The 22,478-nt window shown below is 45.0% G+C and overlaps 2 protein-coding genes across 6 annotated transcripts in view; both read left to right on the forward strand.

Annotated features, from left to right (window-relative positions):
* LOC122628810 (protein outspread) overlaps positions 1-18,863 on the forward strand; it is a 61,935-nt gene extending 43,072 nt beyond the window's left edge. The window contains exons 4-18 of one of the 5 annotated variants that reach the window (XM_043811482.1): positions 6,993-7,181; positions 8,234-8,306; positions 8,373-8,680; positions 8,714-9,044; positions 9,131-9,303; positions 9,388-9,528; positions 9,594-9,755; positions 9,945-10,117; positions 10,212-11,167; positions 11,257-11,413; positions 11,515-14,409; positions 14,531-14,822; positions 15,087-15,492; positions 16,795-16,950; positions 17,077-18,863. In XM_043811482.1, the coding sequence (XP_043667417.1) occupies positions 6,993-7,181; positions 8,234-8,306; positions 8,373-8,680; positions 8,714-9,044; positions 9,131-9,303; positions 9,388-9,528; positions 9,594-9,755; positions 9,945-10,117; positions 10,212-11,167; positions 11,257-11,413; positions 11,515-14,409; positions 14,531-14,822; positions 15,087-15,492; positions 16,795-16,950; positions 17,077-17,225 (6,561 nt within the window). In that variant the 3' untranslated portion in view covers positions 17,226-18,863. Of the gene's footprint in view, positions 1-6,992; positions 7,182-8,233; positions 8,307-8,372; positions 9,045-9,130; positions 9,304-9,387; positions 9,529-9,593; positions 9,756-9,944; positions 10,118-10,211; positions 11,168-11,256; positions 11,414-11,514; positions 14,410-14,530; positions 14,823-15,086; positions 15,493-16,349; positions 16,951-17,076 lie in introns of those variants that run through there. The other 4 variants (XM_043811483.1, XM_043811481.1, XM_043811485.1 and 1 more) reach the window with 4 other exon arrangements.
* Positions 18,864-20,193: 1,330 nt separating this feature from the next.
* LOC122628824 (mitochondrial import inner membrane translocase subunit Tim21) lies at positions 20,194-21,674 on the forward strand. Its single transcript, XM_043811521.1, has 4 exons — positions 20,194-20,844; positions 20,925-21,153; positions 21,221-21,317; positions 21,426-21,674. Exons 1-4 carry the CDS (start codon positions 20,640-20,642, stop codon positions 21,516-21,518), a joined length of 624 nt encoding a protein of 207 aa, XP_043667456.1. The 5' UTR covers positions 20,194-20,639; the 3' UTR covers positions 21,519-21,674.
* The last annotated feature ends 804 nt before the right edge of the window (positions 21,675-22,478 follow it).

The raw sequence follows: 22,478 nt of genomic DNA on the forward strand, positions 1-22,478 counted from the left end.
AAGTCGATTCCGCGCTCGGCCTGAATGGCCGTGCAAACGAGATATTGAGTGGCGGACAGTAAAATATCACGATGCTTCCGATGTACCAATTAGCGTATATTGAAGCGCTTCGTAAAAAGGCGCGGTCGATATCTCGAGATTTCAAAAGAAAAGGACGAAAGATGTGGAAAAAAGGATCGTTGGTAGGAGAAAGGGAGAAGGAAATACGCGTCGTGCGAACGTACTTATCGAACGTATACGCCAAAGTATTACGAAACTCGAACCACTGGTCTTTCCATCGATTCTCGTCATTTGGAATTAAAGAAAACAGGATTCCTAACGACGCCATAGAGAGAGGAGGAATTGCTCGTTCCTTCGTATATTTTCTGCTCGTTCCGCGCGCGCGAGCGCGCTCGCGTAATACGAGCATGGCAAAAAAAGACACACGAAGAATGCGTTTTATGCCTTGTCCAAAGATAACGTAGAACGATTCGACTTTGTTCTCTGTACGAGGGCCAAGAGAGAGGAAAGGTCTTGTAAACTCGAAGCTTGCCATCAGCACCGGTCCATTACGTCCCTCTATGGAATTTGGTCGGGTCGGTCGTCCGGAGGGAAGATATCCCTCGAGTTAGAAAATTACGGACATCCTATCCCGGGGGCCCGACTCTCTCTCTCTCTCTCTCTCCCTCTCTCTCGTTACAGTCTTCTGCTCGACTTTGCTTCTTCGTTCTCCGCGCGGTCGAACGAAATAAAAGTCCTTTGCTCGATTCTTGGCGGAGCTTCGAAACTACGAGCTGCATCTTCTTCCTTCCTTCCTTCCTTCCTTCCTGCCTTCCTTCCTTCCTTCCTTCCTTCCTTCTTCCCTCCCTCCATCCTTCTGCCGACCGGATAAGTAAGGGTAACTACGTCTCAATAGCTTCCATCGTGGTAGACCAAGAAGCAGGAGTCCTAATATGGAACTTCTCTCAACAAGCACCCTGCGCTAAGAGCTCGCTTGGTTCTCCTTCGTCGAGTCGATTGAAAAAAAAAGAAAAAATAAAAGTATAGAAAAAAAAGAAGAAGAGAGAAGCAAGAAAGAGCAAGAAGAGAGAGAAAACTGTAAAGCGTTATTACCGCTAGTTTCTTGTCCAGAAGCAGCGGTGGTAGCCGATGCAGCAACTGCAACACAGTTCGTGTTACCGAGCTACTTATCTTTAAACTCGTGACCAAACTGCCCTTTTACCTTTTCCTCTGCCGGCTCTGCGTCCTCTTCCAAGTCGATCTTGCAAAGACGTTCCTCGTCTTCGATGGCAGATATCGAGACGAAAAGACGCGACTTTGAAGAAAGAATAAAAATAACAGAGACTGAAAGAGGGGAAGAGGGTTGATCGTCGAATGGTGGCAGGTGCGTGCGAGGAACCATTCTCGAGTTTTACCGTCATCGCCGATGGTAAAAGGGAAATGGTAAAGGAATTTATCGTCGGATCGAAGGTCGAGCCTATCGAAAAGGAGAGATCACGAAGTAAGGCCTCGGTTAACGACATGACGCAGTTACGACACCTTCGTAACGACGATCGTTATCTTTACGAGCGAAGAACGCGCCGTACGATCGTAGATTCGCGTAGAATTCGCCTTCTCCGCCTTCTCTGCGTTCTCCCGACGCGCAGGTGCCGCGCCGAGCCGCAAATTCTGCGCGGTACTTTCGCCTCGCGAATTTTTCATAAGTCTCTTCCTCGATTTATTACTCTCTCTCTCTCTCTCTCTCTCTCTCTCTCTCTCTCTCTCTCTCTCTCTCTCTCTCTCTCTCTCTCTCTCTCTCTCTCTCTCTTTCCCTCGCGTTGCCGCGCGCTATTCTCCTCGGAACGCGATCTCTCGGCTTATCCGCGAACGATCCATTACCTCTGAAGATGGGCGTCATTTTAATTAATGAAATAATACGAACAACGAATGTGAAATTTTATTTCCACGGTAAGACGGTGGTGGCCTTCTTCTCGGTCGAAAGGAAACTAACGTACGCGTATGGGAAATAGAAAAGAGGATGAATATCTGACAAGAGAAAAGGGGGAGAGACTGTAAACGGAGGAGAGGAGGGCGTGACAACGGCTGCTCTTAGCATAATAATATTTACTATTAGAAGAAACTAAGAGACTTGAATATTCTATGCGGTGGCCTCGCCCAGGCCTTGCACAACGACTTGCAGTCTCGCACCGGCTCTATAATTATGCACGGGGATGGGACGTGCACACGGACGCGTCTCTCTCCTCTCCTCTCCTCTCCTCTCCTCTCCTCTCCTCGTAGCAATCCGTGGATTGAGGAGCAGCCAGGATCGTCGCTGAGAAAGAATGCGCGAGAAGCTTAGGATAGAAATTAATATGATTCCTTGGAGTGACGATGCACTTTTAATCGCGACGCGTTTAGCGAATTTTCACGGGAAACGAGTTCTCGCGATCGCGTAATCGACGCTTTTACAACGATTAACTCGAAAACAATGCGAAAGAAGGACAACATCGGTGATCGTCGTTGATTATCGCGACGGTGGAAGACGTTGCACGCTCGACCGATACAACTATGCCGAGTGAAAGTTAGTCGTAGAGAATTACGTCAATAGTCGGGCCGGTGAAATAAAAAAAAAAAAAGTCACGCGTCTACTAAGAACTTTGAAACGAATATTGTCCGTGCATCTGTGAGAAGAAATCGTGAGCTCGCGGTACATCACGCAATACGTGTTCGTATCCTCGACTAATGGCATTAAACACAAGGTACGTACTTACGTACGTTTTACGTATACACACGTACCGAACCTCGATATATTCCTGTTCTTGCGTAATCGCTGCTGTCTCGTTCTCCTAGTCCTATTCGTCTCTCTATCTCTCTCTCTCTCTCTTTCTCTCTCTCTCTCTCGCGCGCGCGCGTTAGTCCTTCTGCTACTTTTTTTTTCCCAAATACCGTTCGCGTTTTATTCGACGGCGAGTTCTCCCCGAGCATCGATTCGCCGCCGTTCCTTTTATCCTCCCGATCTCGAACGTGTCCTTTTGTTCGAGGCCGAGCGCGCTCAACGATCTATCGACGGCACGCTAATTAGTAATTACCGATCGGAGCGATCGATGCGTTTACGTGTCGTACGTCGAGCGATTTCTCCTGGAACCCGGAAAAGCCTTCTCCTTCCCATCTCGCGAGTCGAATTTACAACGGTCCTATTGTTTCCTCGTCGAAACGATTCACGGCTCGTTTTATTTTACGTAATTTACCGTTCCCCTCCTTATGCCGCCCACATTGACGGCTCGTCGTCGATCACTCCTCGCGACGTATCGTTTGTATTTAACGACTCGATTCTCGTCTCGAGCTCGAAGGAGGTCTTTGTAATTTCCCGCGAGACGATTCGAATTCCAGCGCGCGTGCCGCCATAATACCTACATACATACGCCTGCGTACTTTGACGAACGTAACGTACCTACTTAACTTTCTCTCGATCCGCTAACTTATCCTCCTTTATCGCGCGAATTATAATCCGCGAAATAGGGCAAGCGTCGATGTTCTTTGGAAACTTCCGTCATAGCCTTTTATATTTTTCATCAGCACGAAATATGGCCGAACAATACCGTTCGTCGTCCCACACGTCACGGAACGCGCGCGTTTTCAAAAGCGCGTGCTTCGGCGAATTTAATTTATCGCGAGTACAATATTCCTTTTCTCTCTCTCTCTCTCTCTCTCTTTCTCTCTCTCTCTCTCTCCCATTTTCTTTCACTCTTGGAAGAAAGAGCACGTGGTAGTAGACGTTGGACAAGAAATTAAGGTTCGAGTTCGCGTGCTTTTGTGGGCGTAATTGCCGCGACGTACGCGCGCGACCGCGTACCTAAGACTTTGATTATCAAGCACGAAGAAACAAAACGTGACCGTACATGTGCCGAGTTAACGGTAAACGTCTTGAGAATAGAATGCCGTACCTTATTAATCGTTTCGACTTTGGATTAATGCCGCGGCCCGACCGCACGGAGGGTTTCTCGCAAGTTTCGCTCTTGTCGAGGTGGGGCCTTCTTTCTTCCTAACAGTTATCTCTTCCCCCTCGTTTGCTTTAGTTTTTCAACGGAAGATAGCGCACGCTCGCGCCTCTCCAACTTTACGATTTGACGATTCTTATCTCGCCGTCGAAGGCGAACGGAAAACAGTCGCCTCTCTCTCTCTCTGTCTCTCTCTCCTTCTGCCTGGGAAGTCTCAGGCCCTTTACGTAATTACGTTCCGTTTGCGGAAACGTTCCGCGTTATCGTGGATGTAATTAACTTTAGTGTCGTTATGGCGCCAACTACGATACCGTGCGAACGATTCCTCGAGGCTAACGTTCTTAGCGATGTCAAAGAATCGAGTCTGGCTCGACTACGATGATACGATAAAAACAAAAAAAAAAAAGATTTCTCAGGACTCGCTAGAAAATTTGAAAAGGCAGGATAACTCGATCGCTTCTTCGATGCTCGCGAGAGTTCTACGGCGAAACGACTTTACTCCGTTCCCCAGCTTCATCTCTATTCTCGGATGATCTTGGGCAGTGCGCAAGAAAAAGTAGACAAGATCTCGTGGAATGAGAAAGTGCGTACGCGCGAGTGCCGATCGCATAATTGCATGAAATTGGCCGTGGTAAAATAATTGACTTACAACGTATTTGCTCACATTCTTTTGCGACAAAGAGAAAGATATAGGCGCTCGCTTACTATCCGGAGAAAAAGATGCTCGGGGGGAGAGAGAGGAGGTCGAGGAAATAGAGAAAAGGGAAAGAGAAAATGAGGAGAGGACGAGAATGCTTTTCCAGTGCGAGGAACGCGGCATCCGGTGTATTCATTCGTAGCTAAGCTACGGATCTGCCGCTTCTCTGCTCTCCTGACATTGCCTTTAATTAGGCATCAAGATAGAACGCACGCGATCCATAATTCGATATGCGCCACTTTCTGCCTCCGTCTCTCTGCCTCTCCTCCCAGAGGGGAACAAACGCTTAATGAATAATTATTCATTTTGTGGCCGGACGAGGAGACAGAGTTCTCCGTAACGAATCCTTTCGCCTAATAATTAGCGACTCGAGTCCAAAGACGGAAAAGATTCTTTCAATTTCATTAACGCGACCATAAAACACGTTTATTATTTTGCATTAACGTTTTTTCGCCGAGCATTAATAAATAAACGCTCGTACGTTTCTATCGTTTGTTTCTTACCGCACGAGAGACCCCGATTGTCTCAAGAAAGCTGTTCCACTCTCCTTGTCGCGATGCCGCAAAAAAGTCATTCGCTGCGACCGAGAGAAACAATTAAAGAAGTTATATTCGGTGAGGCGAAAAGCGAAGGCTTTTCGTGCCCCACCCTCCTCTCTCTCTCTCTCTCTCTCTCTCTATCGATGTGCGCGCGTTCGCGTTGTACGCGCATACCCGTGACACGCCCAAGCAAGCCACCGCGAGGCCGACCAGGAAACCTAACGTTTGCTCTCTCTCTCTCTCTCTCTCTCTCTCTCTCTCTCTCTCTCTTTCTCTCTCTCTGTGGGATACTAGCCCTATCTATCCTGAGCAACATATTTACCGACGTGTCACCTAGTACCACCGAGCTCGCGCACGATTTGCGCACCATTCCGTTGGATGCTTTGCGACTCGAAAGATGAACGCGATAAGCACGAGACGACGACGTAAGATTTTCTTTGTAAAAGAACCTAGAGAGACTCTCTTTGGTTCCTTCGAGTACCTGCGGATAAACGAAGCAACGCGGAGAAGAAGAATGGATGGTACGCGCAGTCACGCGTGTGCGTGTGCGTGCGCGCGATCGAGCACGTGTGAGTGCTCGCGTATAATTGCGAGCAGGTGCCACATTAATCTTGCGGCCACCGTAACCCATTTTCTTCGCTCTCCTATCCGGCCGTAGCCGCGCCACGGATAATATGAAATAACGCAAAGAGAGAAAGATAGATAGATAGAGAGAGAGAGAGAGAGAGAGAGAGAGAGAGAGAGAGAGAGAGAGGGAGAAACGAAATGATATATATAACTCATTACTTTGTAATCAGACAGTCCATTTTCTCTTGGAAAATTTAAAACGCGATGACCCGTCTCCTCGATTTACTTTCATCGATCTGTTCGTTAAAACTTTCGAGTGTTCTCGTCCAAAGAACTTTCTTCGAAGAAATTTTATAATTGAAAAGTTTCTCTCTCTCTCTCTCTCTCTCTCTCTCTTTCTCGAGAAAAATTTTTCATCTTTGTCGATTCTTCGTGAACGACTTTTTCTTCGGTCTCCCTCTCCCCCCCCTCTCTCTATCATTCTCGTTTCCACTCTCGCGAGTTAAGTTCGGCGTGATTCACGAGCGGATACATCAACGGAACGATATAAACCGTAAAAAGGAGAGAAAGAGGGAAGAGAGAGGAGAGTCATCGGGGTGCAGAGAGAACGGGGTGCGTCGTAAGAGTCTCGACAGGCTCGTCGAGTCGAGGCAAAGATGGGAGAGGGAGAAGGAGAAGGTACGAAGGACGCGCAAGGTGCCATGAATGCCACTTAGAGGATTATTAACGAGCGACCGATGCTTAGGCCGGCCGATGGCGATGTGCTTTCAGGCTATTCGAAATTCTCGGCTACGCGAAGACTGTTTAACGACGAGCAAGTAGAGATTTACGTCGAGATCCTAGAGGCGAATCCTTTCGCGCAAAGTAGGCGGCATAATCGTTGATAAACCTTTCGAGGACCTCTTGACATAGAACAGCGTCGACGTAAAAGAGGAAGAGAGGAAGACCCGAAAACGGGGAAAAGGGCCGTCGCTACCCTTGGTGTCGAATTCTCGAACGAATCATCCAGTCGAGGAAGATCGGATCGAGATATTCTCCTGGCTGAGAAGGAAGGGCGCGACCGGTCTCGCGTTTTAGATATCTCCGAAGGATCTTATCTCTCCCTTCCTCCCTTTCTTCTTTTTATACCTTCTAACGGATCGCGAATGAGACTCTAAATTTTGATCGAGCGTACTCGCGATATCTCTACCGCCGATCGAAAATAAAACGTGCCTTTTTTCTCTTCTGTTGCAGCCAGAAACGGTGCCACAAGCGCGGATCGACATGACGCGAGTCCTGGAGGTCGCAGCCGCGGAGGACATCACCGGGCATCCCTACAGCCTGGCCGTGACCTCGCCCGAAGGCGTGACGTTCGTTAAGGGCACGTGTCGAGAGGAAACGAGATGGTGGGCCGACGTTCTCCAGGTGTATTCGCGAAACAAAGTACGTCGATCGTACTTCCTCGAGAATCTCCGAGAGCCTTTCCCTCCCTGCAAAAGTATACATACCCACCGTATATAAGCGTCCGTTCCCTTCACCGAGCGCGGCCCGTACGTTCCTCGATCGATCGATCGATCGAAGCGTTTAGAATCCTGTAGATGGTTACATCGTTGGAAGGTTTACGATCGTGCGCATATCGATTCGGTTACGCAAGAAACGATCGATCGGGTAAAGCTCGTCGTCGCGAACCTGCCGTTGTAAACGCGCGAACGATCGCATATGTTAGGAGGCCAAGGCGATGCGTACGTGATATCTCATGCCGAGAGAGCGCGTACTTAGTCGCCTATCTACGTAGGTATATGCGCGCACGCATATGGAGGAGGTGAACGTACAGGAAACGCGAGGGTTCTCCGCCAATTTTTTCATTTTTTATCTTCCGCCTTCTTCGCGTCCTTCTCTCCTTCTTCCATTCTCGCGCCGGCGCAAAAGCGACGCGATTGTTATCTCCGTAATAGAAATCGTAAAAGTAACTATTTCGACGCGTTGCGTACTATTCCTTTCGAGAACGATAAAGTTCCAGGAGATTTTTAAAACGCTTCTCGTCGTTATCTTCCTTCGGAGAATGAGAATACACCGCGCACGAGGGAGAGAAAGGGAGAGGAATTTTAGGAAAGGATCCGTCTGCGTCGGTGGCGATTTTGATTCGTTTGGACGGCCTCAACGTTATCGATACACGACATCGAGCACGGCTAGCTCGTAGATCTCCAGTCGGCTCGACCGTTTACGTACGGTCGAGATTATTGCTTCGGACACACGTCGGCGCTCTTATGAATTATGCACGCGACGAGGGCTACACCTTCGTGGAACATTATCAATGTTATTGCTTATCTGCCATTATTACGGCTGCCTACAATGGACGATTCTCTTTCTCGTTCTTTTTTGCTATCCTACGTTTCTCCCCTTCGTACGAAGAGAAGACATCGCCTACGTAGAAATTCTAGGACATATCGTGTTATGGGATCCCTTCGTAGGATGATTCCAATTGAATTTTTCAGGGTCGACACAAGCGAAATGCCACGTTTCCTGGCAGTCAAACGACGATCCTCCAGGTTACGCCGACGATTCGAAGTAAGTCGGTTTGTCATTCGTTACATTTTTTTCAATGTTTTATTTTCGATGGGTCGTTCTTTGAAGGTAACACGCCGAATCCGCCTCGACCGCGCTTCAATAGCTGCCGATCGGAACCCCGAAGCAATGCCATGTGGATTACGGAGACGGCGAGCGGCTCGTCGGAACTTTGCTCCTCCGTATTTTCGTCGGCGCCTTCTTTGGTCACTACCAGCGTGTCGACGATGACTAGTTGCTCGACGAATTCTCTCCTGAGCAACGGTACCGTGGACAGCAGCAACGTTTCGCCTCTGCGAAGCAGCACTCCTTTGGAGAACGGTACGAACGGCCCGTATTTATCCTCGTCCTCGTCGTCATCCTCGTCGTCGTCGTCGTCGTCGTCGTCGTCGTCGTCGTCGTCGTCGTCGTCGTCGTCAGCAGCGGCAGCAGCAGTCACGTCTGTTTCCATGAACGGAAACGTCGTAGTCGTGAGCACGGCTTACGCGACGACGCCAACGAGCACCGCCGTCGTTGTCTCCGCCTCGAATACGACGATCTCGAGCACGTTGTCCGGTAGCGGTGCTGGCACAACTTTGACCGAGAAACCACCGATGATACCGAGCGAAGTTAGATCGTCGTACAGGGATCAACCCGCCAGTGGATCCTCTCCACCCACCAGGGACAAATTGTGCGCCGAAGACAAGGCTAGACGCAGGTCGAATCATCAACAGGGAGAACATGGATCGAATGAAAAGTTAGGTCGGTGTAGAATTTCTAACGTTCGTCTTGCATCACATCGTTTTGTACTTGATATTAATCGGTAGATCGACATTATTCCCCCTTAGACGACGACGCTTGCCGAAGAATATTCTTAGAACACGAGAGAGAACGGGAAGGTAAATTACGGGATATTGCCGCGTCATTGACTCAACCGCGAGTTCGCAGAATCAAGGCTAGAACCTCCGAGCCAACGAGGGACGTCGTCGATGCCTCTAACGCGGTCCATCGAGACAAACTCGTGAGTACCATTCGATTTTAATTAAGTGGAGATAAAAGCGACACGTGCCTTATCCATCTTTTTCTCGATCTTTTTTAACAACAGGTAAGAGGCGATCCCGACGGTTGTGGATTAGATATTTCCAGCATTAGATATTCGCCTACATCCGAATTGAGGGTCGACTTACCAGCGGAAAATGTACTAAACATTAAGAAGGGTTGGCTAATGAAGCAAGGTTTAAATAAGGTGAATATTTTCCAAAACCGAAGTAGTAATTTTGTTGAAAGTATACTATCGGTTTCTCTTGTCAGGAGTGGAACAAGCATTGGTTCGTTTTACGAGGTTGTGGCCTGATGTACTATAGAGATCCTTGCGCGGAGGACAAGGGCATCATGGATGGCGTTATAGACTTGAATACCGTTACTGCGGTTACGCCGTTGCAGGTCGCAAGAAATTATGGATTTCAAACCGTGGTAAGATGCGCAACAGGAAAATTATACCCGAGCGGTGCTTCGGAATTACTTTTTGTTAATTCGGATATTTCAAGATCGTCAACGTCGTCGTCGTCGTCGTCGTCGTCGTCGTCGTCGTCGTCGTCGTCGTCGTCGTCGCATAAGAGAAAGACGTTTCGAATGATAACTCGTGATTTTCCCGTGATGCAGGCCTGGGACGAAAGAGGTAGCACCGTCTTATCCGCGGTGACGGCCGGCATTAGATCCAGCTGGATGTCGGCTATTAGAAGAGCGGCTAATCTGCCCGATCCTGATAGCAATGGGGAAACGCTGCCGATGTGCTCGGACAATCAACAGGATACTAATCCTCAATCACCGACCACGTAAGCGATAAGCGTCGCCTTTCTCTTTCTCGACAACGCGTTCTCTCGAAAGACGTCTTACGATTGATACTAACAGATTCTCTCTCCTTGAAAGGTCCATCAACGATCGCGAAAGGGACTCCGTGATCCCTCCGACGTCGAACACGCCTCGATCGGTCCTATTTTCCTCCGACGAAGAATACAGAACTGCGTCGGAGGGCGGACGAAGGGAATCCGGTGACTGGTCGGAAATTCCGGTTTCGCCGCCTCTTATTAGAAACGGCGATTGGTCTTTGCCCTTGAAAGGATCCAACTGGTCCGACACGACGAATCACGAATGGTCGGAGTTACCACCGTCGCCGCCTTTGACGAGAACCGCTCTGTCGAGGGTTAAAGCGAGATCGAGGTCGAGTTCGAGATCGCGCGTTTACAAGAGGAGTCGCAGCTCACCCCCGAGTTCTCGACGAAGCACCCTGGACAGCGTAAGGTCGGAGGACCTTATGATGGCCTGCTGCGAGTTAGGAGAAGACGAGGAGCAAAGCAACGGGCACGTTCAGAGCAACAGCCGTCTCTCCGGTTCGAACGACAGTCCCTTGATCGTCGAACTCTTGGAGAACCAAGTCTCCCTCTTACGCGATCAACTCGACCACAATCAGTCCCATCCAAACGCGCTGCTAGTCATCGTCGAGCGTCAAGAAAACGAGATAGAGAAATTAAAGTCACAGCTGAACACGGCGCGACTGGACGTGGCCAACGCCGAGAAAGAATTATCGAGGCTGAGGCAGCAAAAGGCAGAGGCGGCGATCAGGGAAAAACAGGTGGAGGAATTGCTCGGTACGATACAGAGAACGGAACAACAAAGGAACAAGGATCTCGACGATTTGGAGAAACTGAAGAAAGTTTACACGAGGGAGAAGGAGATACTGGAATGCAAATTGTTGGAAACCGAGGCTATTCTTAGAGAGACGAGCGAACGATGCGAGATGCTTACGAACGAGTTGACTTCGAGCCACAGGAACGTCCAACGTTTGCAGGAAGAGGTGCAGGCACTCGGCGAAAGACTCTCTCAAGGTTTCTAATTACCGCCTCTCTAATCGAAGATGCAGACGACGAAATGCAGGCTTTGTTAATTCTTTCGTTCCTTCCCCTCGTATTTTCAGGTATCGAAGAAAACGAACGACTGTACAATAGGGTGCGAGAGCTGGAAGAGAGGGGTGGCCTTTCCGGATCGCGAGAACGAGGCAGAAGCTTCGATTCCCTTAGCGATCTGACCAATATCGATTTGGACATGGATCTCAATATGCTGGACAAGGAGAGGTAACGGATAGATAACGCGCGCTTTAACGCGTACTTTAACGCCATTTCTCGAATCGAGTAAACGCGTCGTTCGCGTGTATCGTTTTCTTTTTGCCTTTTAGGGTCGTAGAGGAGTACGAAGAGTTGCGAGTTCGATTCGAGAAGGCCATATCCGAGATACGTGCGATGCGTAAGGAATTGCGCGAAGCCCACTCGACGCAGGATGCATTAGAATTGGAGATTTTTGCTTACAAGCAGGACGCCATCGGCGTTAGCGAGACGAATCAAGCGCAGGTTCAACTGATGGCAGCTCGTATTCAGGATTTGACGAACAAGCTCGCCGCCAGCGAGAAACAAGTTAGAACGCTTAAGCAGAAATTGACGAAGGCGGAGACCAGGGACAAGAGAAGATCGCTCTCCTTGAAGGGAAGGGAATCTTTTCAGATATCTCAGGAAATGGAGGATAAGCTTTGCGACTTGGAGAATAAGATTTGCGCTATAGAACGCGGTAAGAGCGTCGGCGGTGGTCCGATTTCGAGCGGCGTTGCTCCTAATTCGAAGGAGTCGAGTCCCAACGCGAAGAAGGAGAAGAAGAAGGAAGGGAAACATTTGGATCGCGCTAGATTGCGCAGAAAGTCGTTGGATAGCGCGACCAGTTCGGAACCTATGAAGGTGCTGATCAGATTGAGCACGTTGGAGACCAAGGTCGCGAGCGTGGCCGAGAGCATGGCGAGCGACGCCGAGAAAGACTCCAGCGAATGCAGCGAGGTCAGCGCGACCTCCGTCGGCAACGAGATCCCCTTGGAATTTCTCTCGAGATTGAAGAAGTTGGAGAGAGTCGTGTGGAAGTCGAAGCGACGATTGGAAAAGTGTCTGGGCTCGACGCAAACGGAGGATAAGGCGGAGAAATGCTTGCGCGAGGTCAACGACATTTTGGATTCGTGCTTGGAGTGTAAGAAGGGCCAAGTCGTCGTCGGCGGTCAGATCGGCGAATCGATAGGAGTAGTGGTATGTAGACTAGAGGCTATACTTAAGGATAAATTAAGCGAACTCACGAAGAGACGGCAGACGCTCGCGTCGAACGACCGGTTGGACGACAGGGAGAAAGTAAAGTTGATCGCCGAAAGGATAGCCTTCGAATCCGTGATTCTTGGACGATTGAAGCGCGCGATCGGCGGTGGTACCTTAGGCGACAAGAGCGCCGTTCTCGGTGAATTGCTCGAAACTAGTCAGCTTGCCTCAAGCTTAAAGCATAAGATTCATGGAACCAAGCCCAAAACGTACCAAAACACGAACTACGTTCAGTATCTTTCTAGGGTCTTAGCTAATAAGTTAGTGCTCGTAGGAGGCGTTCTCCCCGTTAAAACGGAGGCGTCGCTTCAACTTTGCAACGCTCGAACCGAGAGCTTGAACTTTTTGTTGCAAAAGCAAAAGGAAGTCGACGGTATCGTCGGACGTTACAAGGAGACGAAGTTGAGAGAGCTGGCGGAGGCCTTGGCGATCGAGACGCTCAATCTGTCGGATCAGGAGGATCATCCGGCCAAGCAGACGAACGTTTCGAGCAAGAAATTGCTCGAGGATAAGCGTATTCGCGAGGCCTGGGCCCTCGCCCAGGAGACCGTCAACAAGGAGCTCGTGCAAAGCGAGGTGTCGCGCGTTATATTGCACTGCGCGCAGATCTACGAACAGGATATCGCGTCCGTCCTCGACACCTGTCTCAGTTTCAACGAGGCTGGATCCGTCGGCTTGGAGAACTGGGCGGACGAAACGCGATCGAAACTACGCGAAGAGATACGACTCTCCGTGGAGGAACTGTCCGAGGTTTACGAAGATTCCCTTCGTACGATCAAGCGGAACAAGGCTCTCGTTAATTCCGAATACGATTCCCGTCGACTTTTGACGGATTACGCCGACGTGATCGCGCACAAAGCTTTAATAGATGCCAGAATAGCTCTTCTGCGGAAGAACACGAAACCGTCGACGACCTCCTTCAACGGTCAAAGCGGTCAGAACTTTCTATCTAGTCTTATCAGAAACGAGGACCTTCTCTATCACTTGACCGAGGATAACTCTGGTAAATTCGATAACGATCTCGTTCTCGAGGCGGAGTGCAATTATCTGTATCGACAGTTCGCCGAGGAGTGCGAGGATAGGATATCCGGTAGGCAGGAGTCGAAGGAACGGCTCAAAACGATAGGACAGAGTTTGGGACATCTCGAGGAGGACATAGGCGGACTCGCCAAAGCTATAAAACTAAAGGCGGGAGAGTCGGCGGCGACTAAGACCATGATCTGTCAGTTCGAACGTTCGAGCAGCGGGCTCGCGGATTGGACGAACGTTTGCGAAAAGTGTTCGCATTTGCGAGAGCAAATCAAGAGACTCGCCGCGTACGTCGACCTTATGTCCTGCAAGCAGTGCGAGGAGCTGCAAGAGACCGTAGAGAGGCTAACGGCTCAGCACGAGGAAGAGCTGGAAACGCTCAAGAGAAATCAGGAGAAGGATATAATGGACATTAAGGGCGAGCTCGACAGTCAAAGGCAGTCCCTTACGACGCAGTACGAGCAAGAAGCGGCCAGTCTGCGAGAAAGAGCGAGAAAGTTGGAGTACAGATTGAACGCGATGGACTCGGAACATTCTGCTCACGTCAACGAGCTACGTGCCGTTTATCAAAGATCCATAAGCGCCGAACTCGATACCGATGCCGAGACCAGAAAAAGATACAAGGAGGAGATCAAACAGCTCAGGGCACTTTGCGAGAAAGGATTGTTGGCCATGGAGAATTCGCACCGACGTATCATTTCAGAGATGGAGGAAAAGCATCGGCAGGAATTGGAAAATTTGAGAGTGGAGAAGGAGCAAGCACTCTCGGAAGAGACCCAAGCGACTTTGGCTGCCCTGGATGCCATGAGAAAGGCGCACGAGCACGAGGTACAAAAGGAGATTGCCAAGTTCAAGCAGGAATTCATCAAGCAAATGCAAGCTCGAGAGGATATCGGTGAACTGCACAAAGAACACGAGTGAGTATGGTAGCATTGATTTTTGAGTATGGTAGCATTAGTTTTAAGGAATTGCTCCTTTTAACTTAACATTTAAGTCGTTGCTCGAGCTTACGAATAAAAGTGGATGTGTAATTCTTAGGGAAGAAATGGAGGAGATAAAGCAAGAAATTCTTTCATTGTCCGCCAAATATTCGTCGAAATGCGTCGAGTCTGCCGCTTTGGAGGAGAAAGTAGGTACTCTTACGAAGCAACTCGCACAAGCGCAACAGCATATAATGCAGCTAGACGCTAGGAACAAGCAGCTGAGGGCGCACTTCTTGGTGGAATGTAGCGACGCTGGTATCAATGATACTATTCAGATTTTAAAAAGCGGAGAGAATGACACAGTCGAACCGAAGGAGGAACTTTACAAGCTACCACAGCACATAAAAGTATGTAAAATTAGGCTCGTCTAATCTAGGATATATCATTCGTGAACAAGTAGACGTGGTTAACCAACGTACATACTATATCGTAATATCATTAACTCTGCTGCGATCGATTACACGTTACGTAAAAAAAAAAAAAAGAGAGAGAGAGAGGGAGAAGCAAGCGTTAACGCGTAATCGTCTATCCATTAGCTAACATCGATTTCTAGCTATTCCATGAATTCGCATTAGCCGTACTGACGCATATTTTCGATATTTCACTAACAGCATGGGGACACCCTTCGTGAAACGACCGGTGTACCACAGAAATCTTCGTCACTAAACACCTCGCCAGCGTACTCACCGCAACGTGTAAGAAATAATCACGAGTCGATGCAAGGAACGAGCGAGGAGCAGAAATTAACGAGCGAACGCCCAAAAAGCTCCTTATCCACGCTTCAAAAGTCCCTTTCGGCGGATAAACCGAGCAGCTTCTCGTACAAGCTCGAACGAATTAAATCCATATCGTTGCCTTACTCGAATAATTTAGTTAGGCCGGGGAGTAGTACTGCTATTTCATCGCACGATAGGAAAGATACGATCTTAACTCAAAAGAACGAAGAACATAATGGTATAGCATCGCCATTATGGGACAGCTTAAGACCAAGGAGCGGATTGCCCCATCAGTATCAAGGTACAGAAGAGAGGTGAATGGAAACGTATCAAAAAAGCATCTCTGGTGGTGGTGGTGGATATGCATCTGTATTCGGATAAAAAGTGCTGCTTTCCTTTTTTTCTTTTCTTTTGTTTTTTTTTCCCCCCCTTTCTTACCAAGTACATTCCGCATTCAGTGTATATACGAGTAAATTGGTCATACCCAGTTCTATATCGACGGAAAAAGATCAAATTGCTTTGTTTGTGGTATCGTTTGTTATGCCGTGTGATTTACTACGATACTTGAAGCATGCACTCGAATTGACTTTTCTTTACTTTTCTAACACGGATCTTTTAACCGATATGCGAGATCGGGGCAACCCGGACGTTGTCCGATTTATATCTATAACTGGTGCTTGTTAAAATTAATTACTCCAAAACGGGGTTGCTTGTATTTTACGGAGGCAAAAAATCGCGATGAAAAGTTGATTCAAAATCATTTTTCTCGTACCGTCTTTTGAAAACTTTTGTATCTTTAAGAAAAGATTATCCTTCGAAAGAACGGTACGTTTGATGACAGGAGAAACGTGTTTACCAAAGTGACGCTCATTCGTAAACGAGTACGTTTGTATCTCATTGATTCTAACGCAAAATTTGCACGAGCCTTTTATAATATTGTTAGTAAATACATATATATATATAGACATATTTATATACGTGTTAAACGTCAAAGCATGAAGGTGATAATTTATAGCTCAATCATAACCGATAATTATATTCTTATTTGCTAACATTTGTTTGAGAGCAAATTAACAATGCGCGATACGCAAGACGATCGTGTTTTACTCTATCTATAGACGTCTGATCTTAATGCAATACTTAACTGACTTTTCATAGAAATCGAAGTTGTATCTCTATGTCCATGTATACGCTTCTACGTGGAATCGTAGCTCTTACTTGGCCAATATTTAACCGTTCGAGTGACGCTTCTATCGGAATTTAATACAGGGATGTGTAGGGGATAGAATTAATTGTGATGTTTGACGTTAAATTGAACGGAGAGCGCATTTTGACGTAGAAGTACAGGTACGATTCCCTGCATTTTCCTGGACACGATAAGAACGTGCAAGTAATTGTAATATTTAATCCAGCAGTTGGTGCGATTAATAAGGTATCCGAGTATATAACTGATATTCCTTGGAAAGGTGTAATCCAAAGTAAATGAATCTTTGTTTGTTGCGAAAAGCTATCGCATAGATACATTTACACGCGTGTAATATCTGTGAGATATGAAAGCCCTATTGGCGCATAACTGTATTTGGACAATTATTTAAAACAAAAGGTGGCACAGCAGAGATGCGAATCAACGGTACTGGCGGTCGGAAACAGGCGGACAAACAAAGTGAAAAACAGCAACAATCGGAGACATATACCTTCCGTACCGACACTCGTCACCCATCCTACCTCAGCCCGGAACCCCCAGCTCTCTCCGTTGCAGGTCTGCTATTCAAAAAAGAAAAGAAAAGAAAAAAGAAATACATACGTTTCACGTAATACTTTCGATGAAAACCATCAACAGCCTTTTTCTGTAACCATTTTTTTTTACTTCTTTCCCTCTTTTCAGAGCTGATGAGGTCTCCATTATTGAGGTGGTCGAGCAGAAATTGTCGTAGCTTGCCTCCTACACCTTTACCGAGTTATCATCAACCGCTCCACCCCCCACTCCCCGCGGTGGGCATGGTTGCAGAGAGGAAGAAACGTTTCGAAGTTTAAACTCTGTCCATCTTACGCATTAAATCACTCGAATCATCGATTTATATACGCACGAGCCGTCGCCTTTTACGAAATATCGTGCAAAATTCGTTGTTGTGTTTTATATGGTGCTAATATGGTCGCTCTCGTGCATATTACTTCTTGATTTCTGTTTTTTGTTTTTCTATCTTTTTTTCTCTCTTTTTTTTTTTTTTTTTTTCTTTAATCGTAGATGGGCTCAGGAATTGAAATGCGTGGGAACTCGGCGTTTAAAATGCGTTCCTTGTGACTGTTATTCGCGACGATGATTCAGTATATGCGATTCGTAGATAATTAGTATACTTTGATAATGTGCAATAAGTCGTGCTCAAGTACGTGCTTACCTTGTATCGCATCACTCTATTGAGCATGTTTATAAGGTAAACATGATTCAATAATAATCGAAACGAGTCTTTAGACTCGTCGAAGTAGGCGGGCTCTCTACGCCCATCTTCGTTCCAGGTGGCTTACTATACGAGCGTACATTACACGCCTATTCGTACAATAGGTTGTTTTTGAGAAAGTTTATCCAGAAATTTTTGCTAAGTACATTCGTATACAAGATGGCCGCGAGATTCTCGCGACGACTGACTGTCCTTTGATATGCATTTAAACTTTGATAACAAGTTTTTTCGTAGATAGCGATTAGTCCCTTTCCTACGAACAACTTTGACCAATGATATTTGAGACGCGCTATTTTTTCTTTTTTGTTTAGAACAAAAGAAAAAGAAATTACTTTCGACCAGAAAATTATCTCCGCTATATACAAACTTGGTGCGCCAATTACAATTAACGAAGGGGAGGAGAATAAATCGCGAGTCATGTACACAAGAAAATATTTCGTGATAATTGCTATAGAATATTCTCTACTACTCCAACGCATACGTATCTCGATGTTAAGTCGTCCAATAATAACGATAGAATCCGTTTGAATCGTCTGTTTTCCAAATATATATCCACACATGGTTAAGTATATTTCTGATTTCGAAGTTAACGGAGAATTTCATTTTAGCCGGAACAAGCTCAAATTTTTATCATTCTTTTGTATATCAATTTTGATTCGAAATTAGACCCTTGTTGTGAATGAATTTTTTGTTACACACGGAATAAATCTAAATTAATAGCAACGTGCAAAACGAGAGAAAGCGAGAAAAGGAAAAGACTTTCGTTGATTTAGAATCGAAATGAATGTTATGCTTGTTTTTGCTCTTGTTATGTACAGATTTTGCACATAATTATGCCGTTATATCGTCGCATTGTGTATTATCGCATCTTTCATCGTGTAAATGTTTTCAGATTGCGATCATTTGATGTTAATACTGTATAGTTTATGATGTTTTCTCTAAGATATCAAATATAAATAGTTTTGAATTAATCTTTTTCCATTGAAAATGGATCGTTTACTATATATCACTATTGTATTTTCTACTTTACGACCGATCGCGATCCGTTGCAGCGATTCGCTTGCTATTGAAACGGTAAACGATGTTAAAAAAAATTCATTATCTCTTATGTAATTACTCAGGATTGTTTAACATTTATAATATATTACGATTATGATATTGTATTTGTATTATAATTTATAACACGTTTGAAATAAAATATACAGTAACTATCGTATACTTGTTTCTTTATCTCGCGTCTACTCGTCTCTATTCTGTTGAACAAAATAGTCAAAATCTTGCTATCATTGATACTTCAATAGATATTACAAGAGAGATAAAAAGAGGACACAATTTGACGCATGGTTTAAATGTCGGTATATTACATCGAATAAGTATCATCTGTCGAATGATTGAAGAAACAAAAAATATAAAGTTTGTACAAATAACAAACGCTTTCCTAGTGATCTATCTTCACAGGAAGTGTAATCTTACATATGGTTTTATTAGATGTATACTACATTATTTTTACGCGATTCATCGCGCGTAAAGTGGGTGGTATAACTTAGCCAAGCTTCCACGTTGATCTAGCGCATAATGGTGACAGAGAGTTGCACTTGCAGTTCGTATTTGTCTATATCTGTCGCTAAAGTCACGCACATCGTGATCGAAAGATGGTAAACAGCCTTAACAGCAACTTAATATTGTTTCGATGAGAACAGACATTGTCGGGCAGCCCACTTTCTGATTTTCATAGGCCTCTTAATATTTCACAGCTCCACAAAGTCGACCGAAACGGAGATCTAGTAATAGGAGAATATGACATGCTAGAAAGTAATCGTGTATGCGTTACGAAGTTGGCCGAAGTAGTGGGCGGGCTTACGTAAACGACCGAAGCGGACAGACCAATCGGAAAGCAAGGCACGAGATACTCTTACGAAGTCGTACGAAGTACTCGTCGCGCGTACGAAAAGAGCCGAAGCGAGCCGCTAATTAGGGATCTCGGCTTAGGATAAACTGCGCCATCTCCTTGCTCACATACGTCTCCTTGTATCTCCCCAGCTCCATGAAATCAGCCGCAACAGAGTTCTTGCAATAGGATAGTAGAAAGTATAAAGAAGTTAACGCTAACCTCTTACGATATCATGCTCTCCTTGTAATTCGTTCTTTTTGCGGCCAAAATTCTGTCTTTCACGAACGAGAAGGAAACAATATAGCGCCATTTAAAATATATTGTAGAACGTTCAAGCGATCGTTTTTATAGCCAAATAACCTTTTTCGTATATTCTGGTGAAGATACATTTGAATTTCGAGAAAAGAACTGACAGTAATTTTCATCCCCGTTGAAGGTAAACGAAATAAAATTTACCAAGAGATATATAAAATACGCGTAATTAATTATTAACAATTGTTACATACAATACGAAAGTACGCGTGGTTCTCCGCATATTTCCTCGTCGTAAGACCCGGACAATAGATATTGTATAATACTGTATACGAAACTTATTGTGTAATATTATAAACAACTGTCGTCGAAGTATTGGTTTCATATGTTTAGGTTTTATTAAATTTGTTATTATTTCCATACCAAGCGAAAAACATTTGATAAATGCTAGTTTAACCTCTCGTCGATAGTAGGCGCTGCGATCGACTTTTAACCTCCTCTCTCATAGTCCGTCGGTAACGTCGAGTGAGGGAGCTCGCAAGTGTTCGAGTTAAGGTTATGGACTTTTATTATTTCGTCAATTTAATAGTTACGTTTGTTTCTAATAATAATTATTTGTCATGATCAGTTTCCTATTAAAATAGACAAGTGCTAGGAATCTGTTATATCTTTATTTCGTTCTAAGTAATAATTAGTTTTCCGTGTAATCGAATTTAAAGGTATAGGCAAAGTCGCTATTTATATTTGAAGAAAAAAATTCGTTCCTTGGAAAACGTTATTTTCTTTACCCGTTAACCGTAAAATTAAGCAAAATCATCCGTCGAAAGTATCATTGTACCCTGATAAAATATGATACCGATAAGAGGACTACCTTGTTTCTTATTTAGGCGATATCCAATAACAACAGTATCTAGTAATTCTTATTTTTGTTGTTATAACATTACATTTAATGTTAACGTTAAACAATGTCACCGATATTCTACGCAAAGGGATATAACTAAGATAGATCCTAAAGAAACTAAAAACAAAGTAAGCACGGATTTTGTGGAAGTAGGTAATTTGTTTTAATTTTCATATTATCCGACAATGATGAGACGCTACTAACATTGTATTAAATTTTCTGTTATATTCCAGTTAAGCAAAATACGATATCTGCGGGATACTTAATAATTATAGCAGTGGGCATTACCCTTTCGATCTATATCATTTATTCTATAGTACACGAATTGTTTTCTAGTAACAGCCCGTACGGAGTTTATAATAGAGCTTTGGATCGTTGTCAAAAAGATACAAAAGTTTTAGATGCTCTTGGAGAACCCATAAAAGTTTATGGCGAAGGAAGAAGAAGAAGAAATCATTTTAGGTAAGACAAAGCTAATTTCGTTAACGCTTTTACACGGAAAGAGAATATATTTTACAATTTATCGTAGTCACGGTTTCTACGAAAAAGATGGCATGAAATACTTGACGTTGAAATTCTATATGGAAGGGAAAAGACGTAGGGGCATTGTATACGTGGAAGCAAAAGTAAGCATACGCATTGTTTTCTATGTATTACTTCGTTCGTCGTTGCTTCGATCGGTGATCTATATAAGTAGAGATCCCGTTAATCATATAATTCAATTTAAATTTCAGAACGTATCTGGTAATTACGAATTTACATATATATATATGAAGCTGGATGATATTCTTGGAAGTGTTCTTACAATAGAACATAATGAAAAGTAGAAATCAACAGTCGCAACGAATAAACGTGCTTAATCGTTTGTACAACGAATAAACGACGTTAATTAATTGTTTACATATCTTGTAAATCTGTCAAAGAAAATGAATTGTACATGTAGGAGATATTTTTTATCTGTAGAATAATACTTATATCGTGTATGAGTGTTATTCATTCGTTATTCAAGATATATCGTAACAATTATGTATGTATTATGTATACGATGTGCCAATATCTACGCACACGTGTTTTTTCCGAGAAGAGATCATTAAATTCTTATAAATACTTAAAAATTTACATCGCATTCCGTCGTTTAATCGTAACTCGACTCGAGCGATATAATTCGAAGCACGCGTCAACATAGTTTTGTCCTCTTCGGACTAAGCTCTATCAAAAGAAAGGTATTAAAAAGAAGCACGTGTCCGAGCTCAACAGTAACCTCTCAAAAGTAAGAGCGAGTACGTCGAGCGGGAGTTCTCTCTCACGCGCTTCTTTGCCAATACCAGTAGATTCGAACTGACAGTCGTGCATCCGTCGGCGAAGTACGAGCCACTCGTTACGCATACGCGATTAGGTGAACAAAATTTCGCATTAACGGGAAAGATATTTCGTGACCGTAATTGTAAAAATAGGAATTTTAATCAAGCCTCGATCGAGATCGAGAGAAGGTACCGATTTAAAGAAACGGAAGAAATTTTAGACGATTACACCGGATTCTCGCTAATCGCACCCATTTATTATTTTCCTATATTTTCCTATTTCTCTGGTACTTATACTTCGAGGGTGAAAATAAAATAAAATAAAAGAAAAGAAAAAGATAAAGACAGATTCGTTTAACGGTTACGGACCACGGTATCACGGTCGTTGGCAAGGAGTGAAGCCGATCGTCGACGTCCTTGACAATCGTCGATAGATTGATCGAAGAATCACGTTTTCCTTCGATTCGCTTTAAAGGAAATTCATCG

This window comes from Vespula pensylvanica, chromosome 4, assembly GCF_014466175.1.
Source record: "Vespula pensylvanica isolate Volc-1 chromosome 4, ASM1446617v1, whole genome shotgun sequence".
In the NCBI taxonomy this organism is placed as follows: domain Eukaryota; kingdom Metazoa; phylum Arthropoda; class Insecta; order Hymenoptera; family Vespidae; genus Vespula; species Vespula pensylvanica.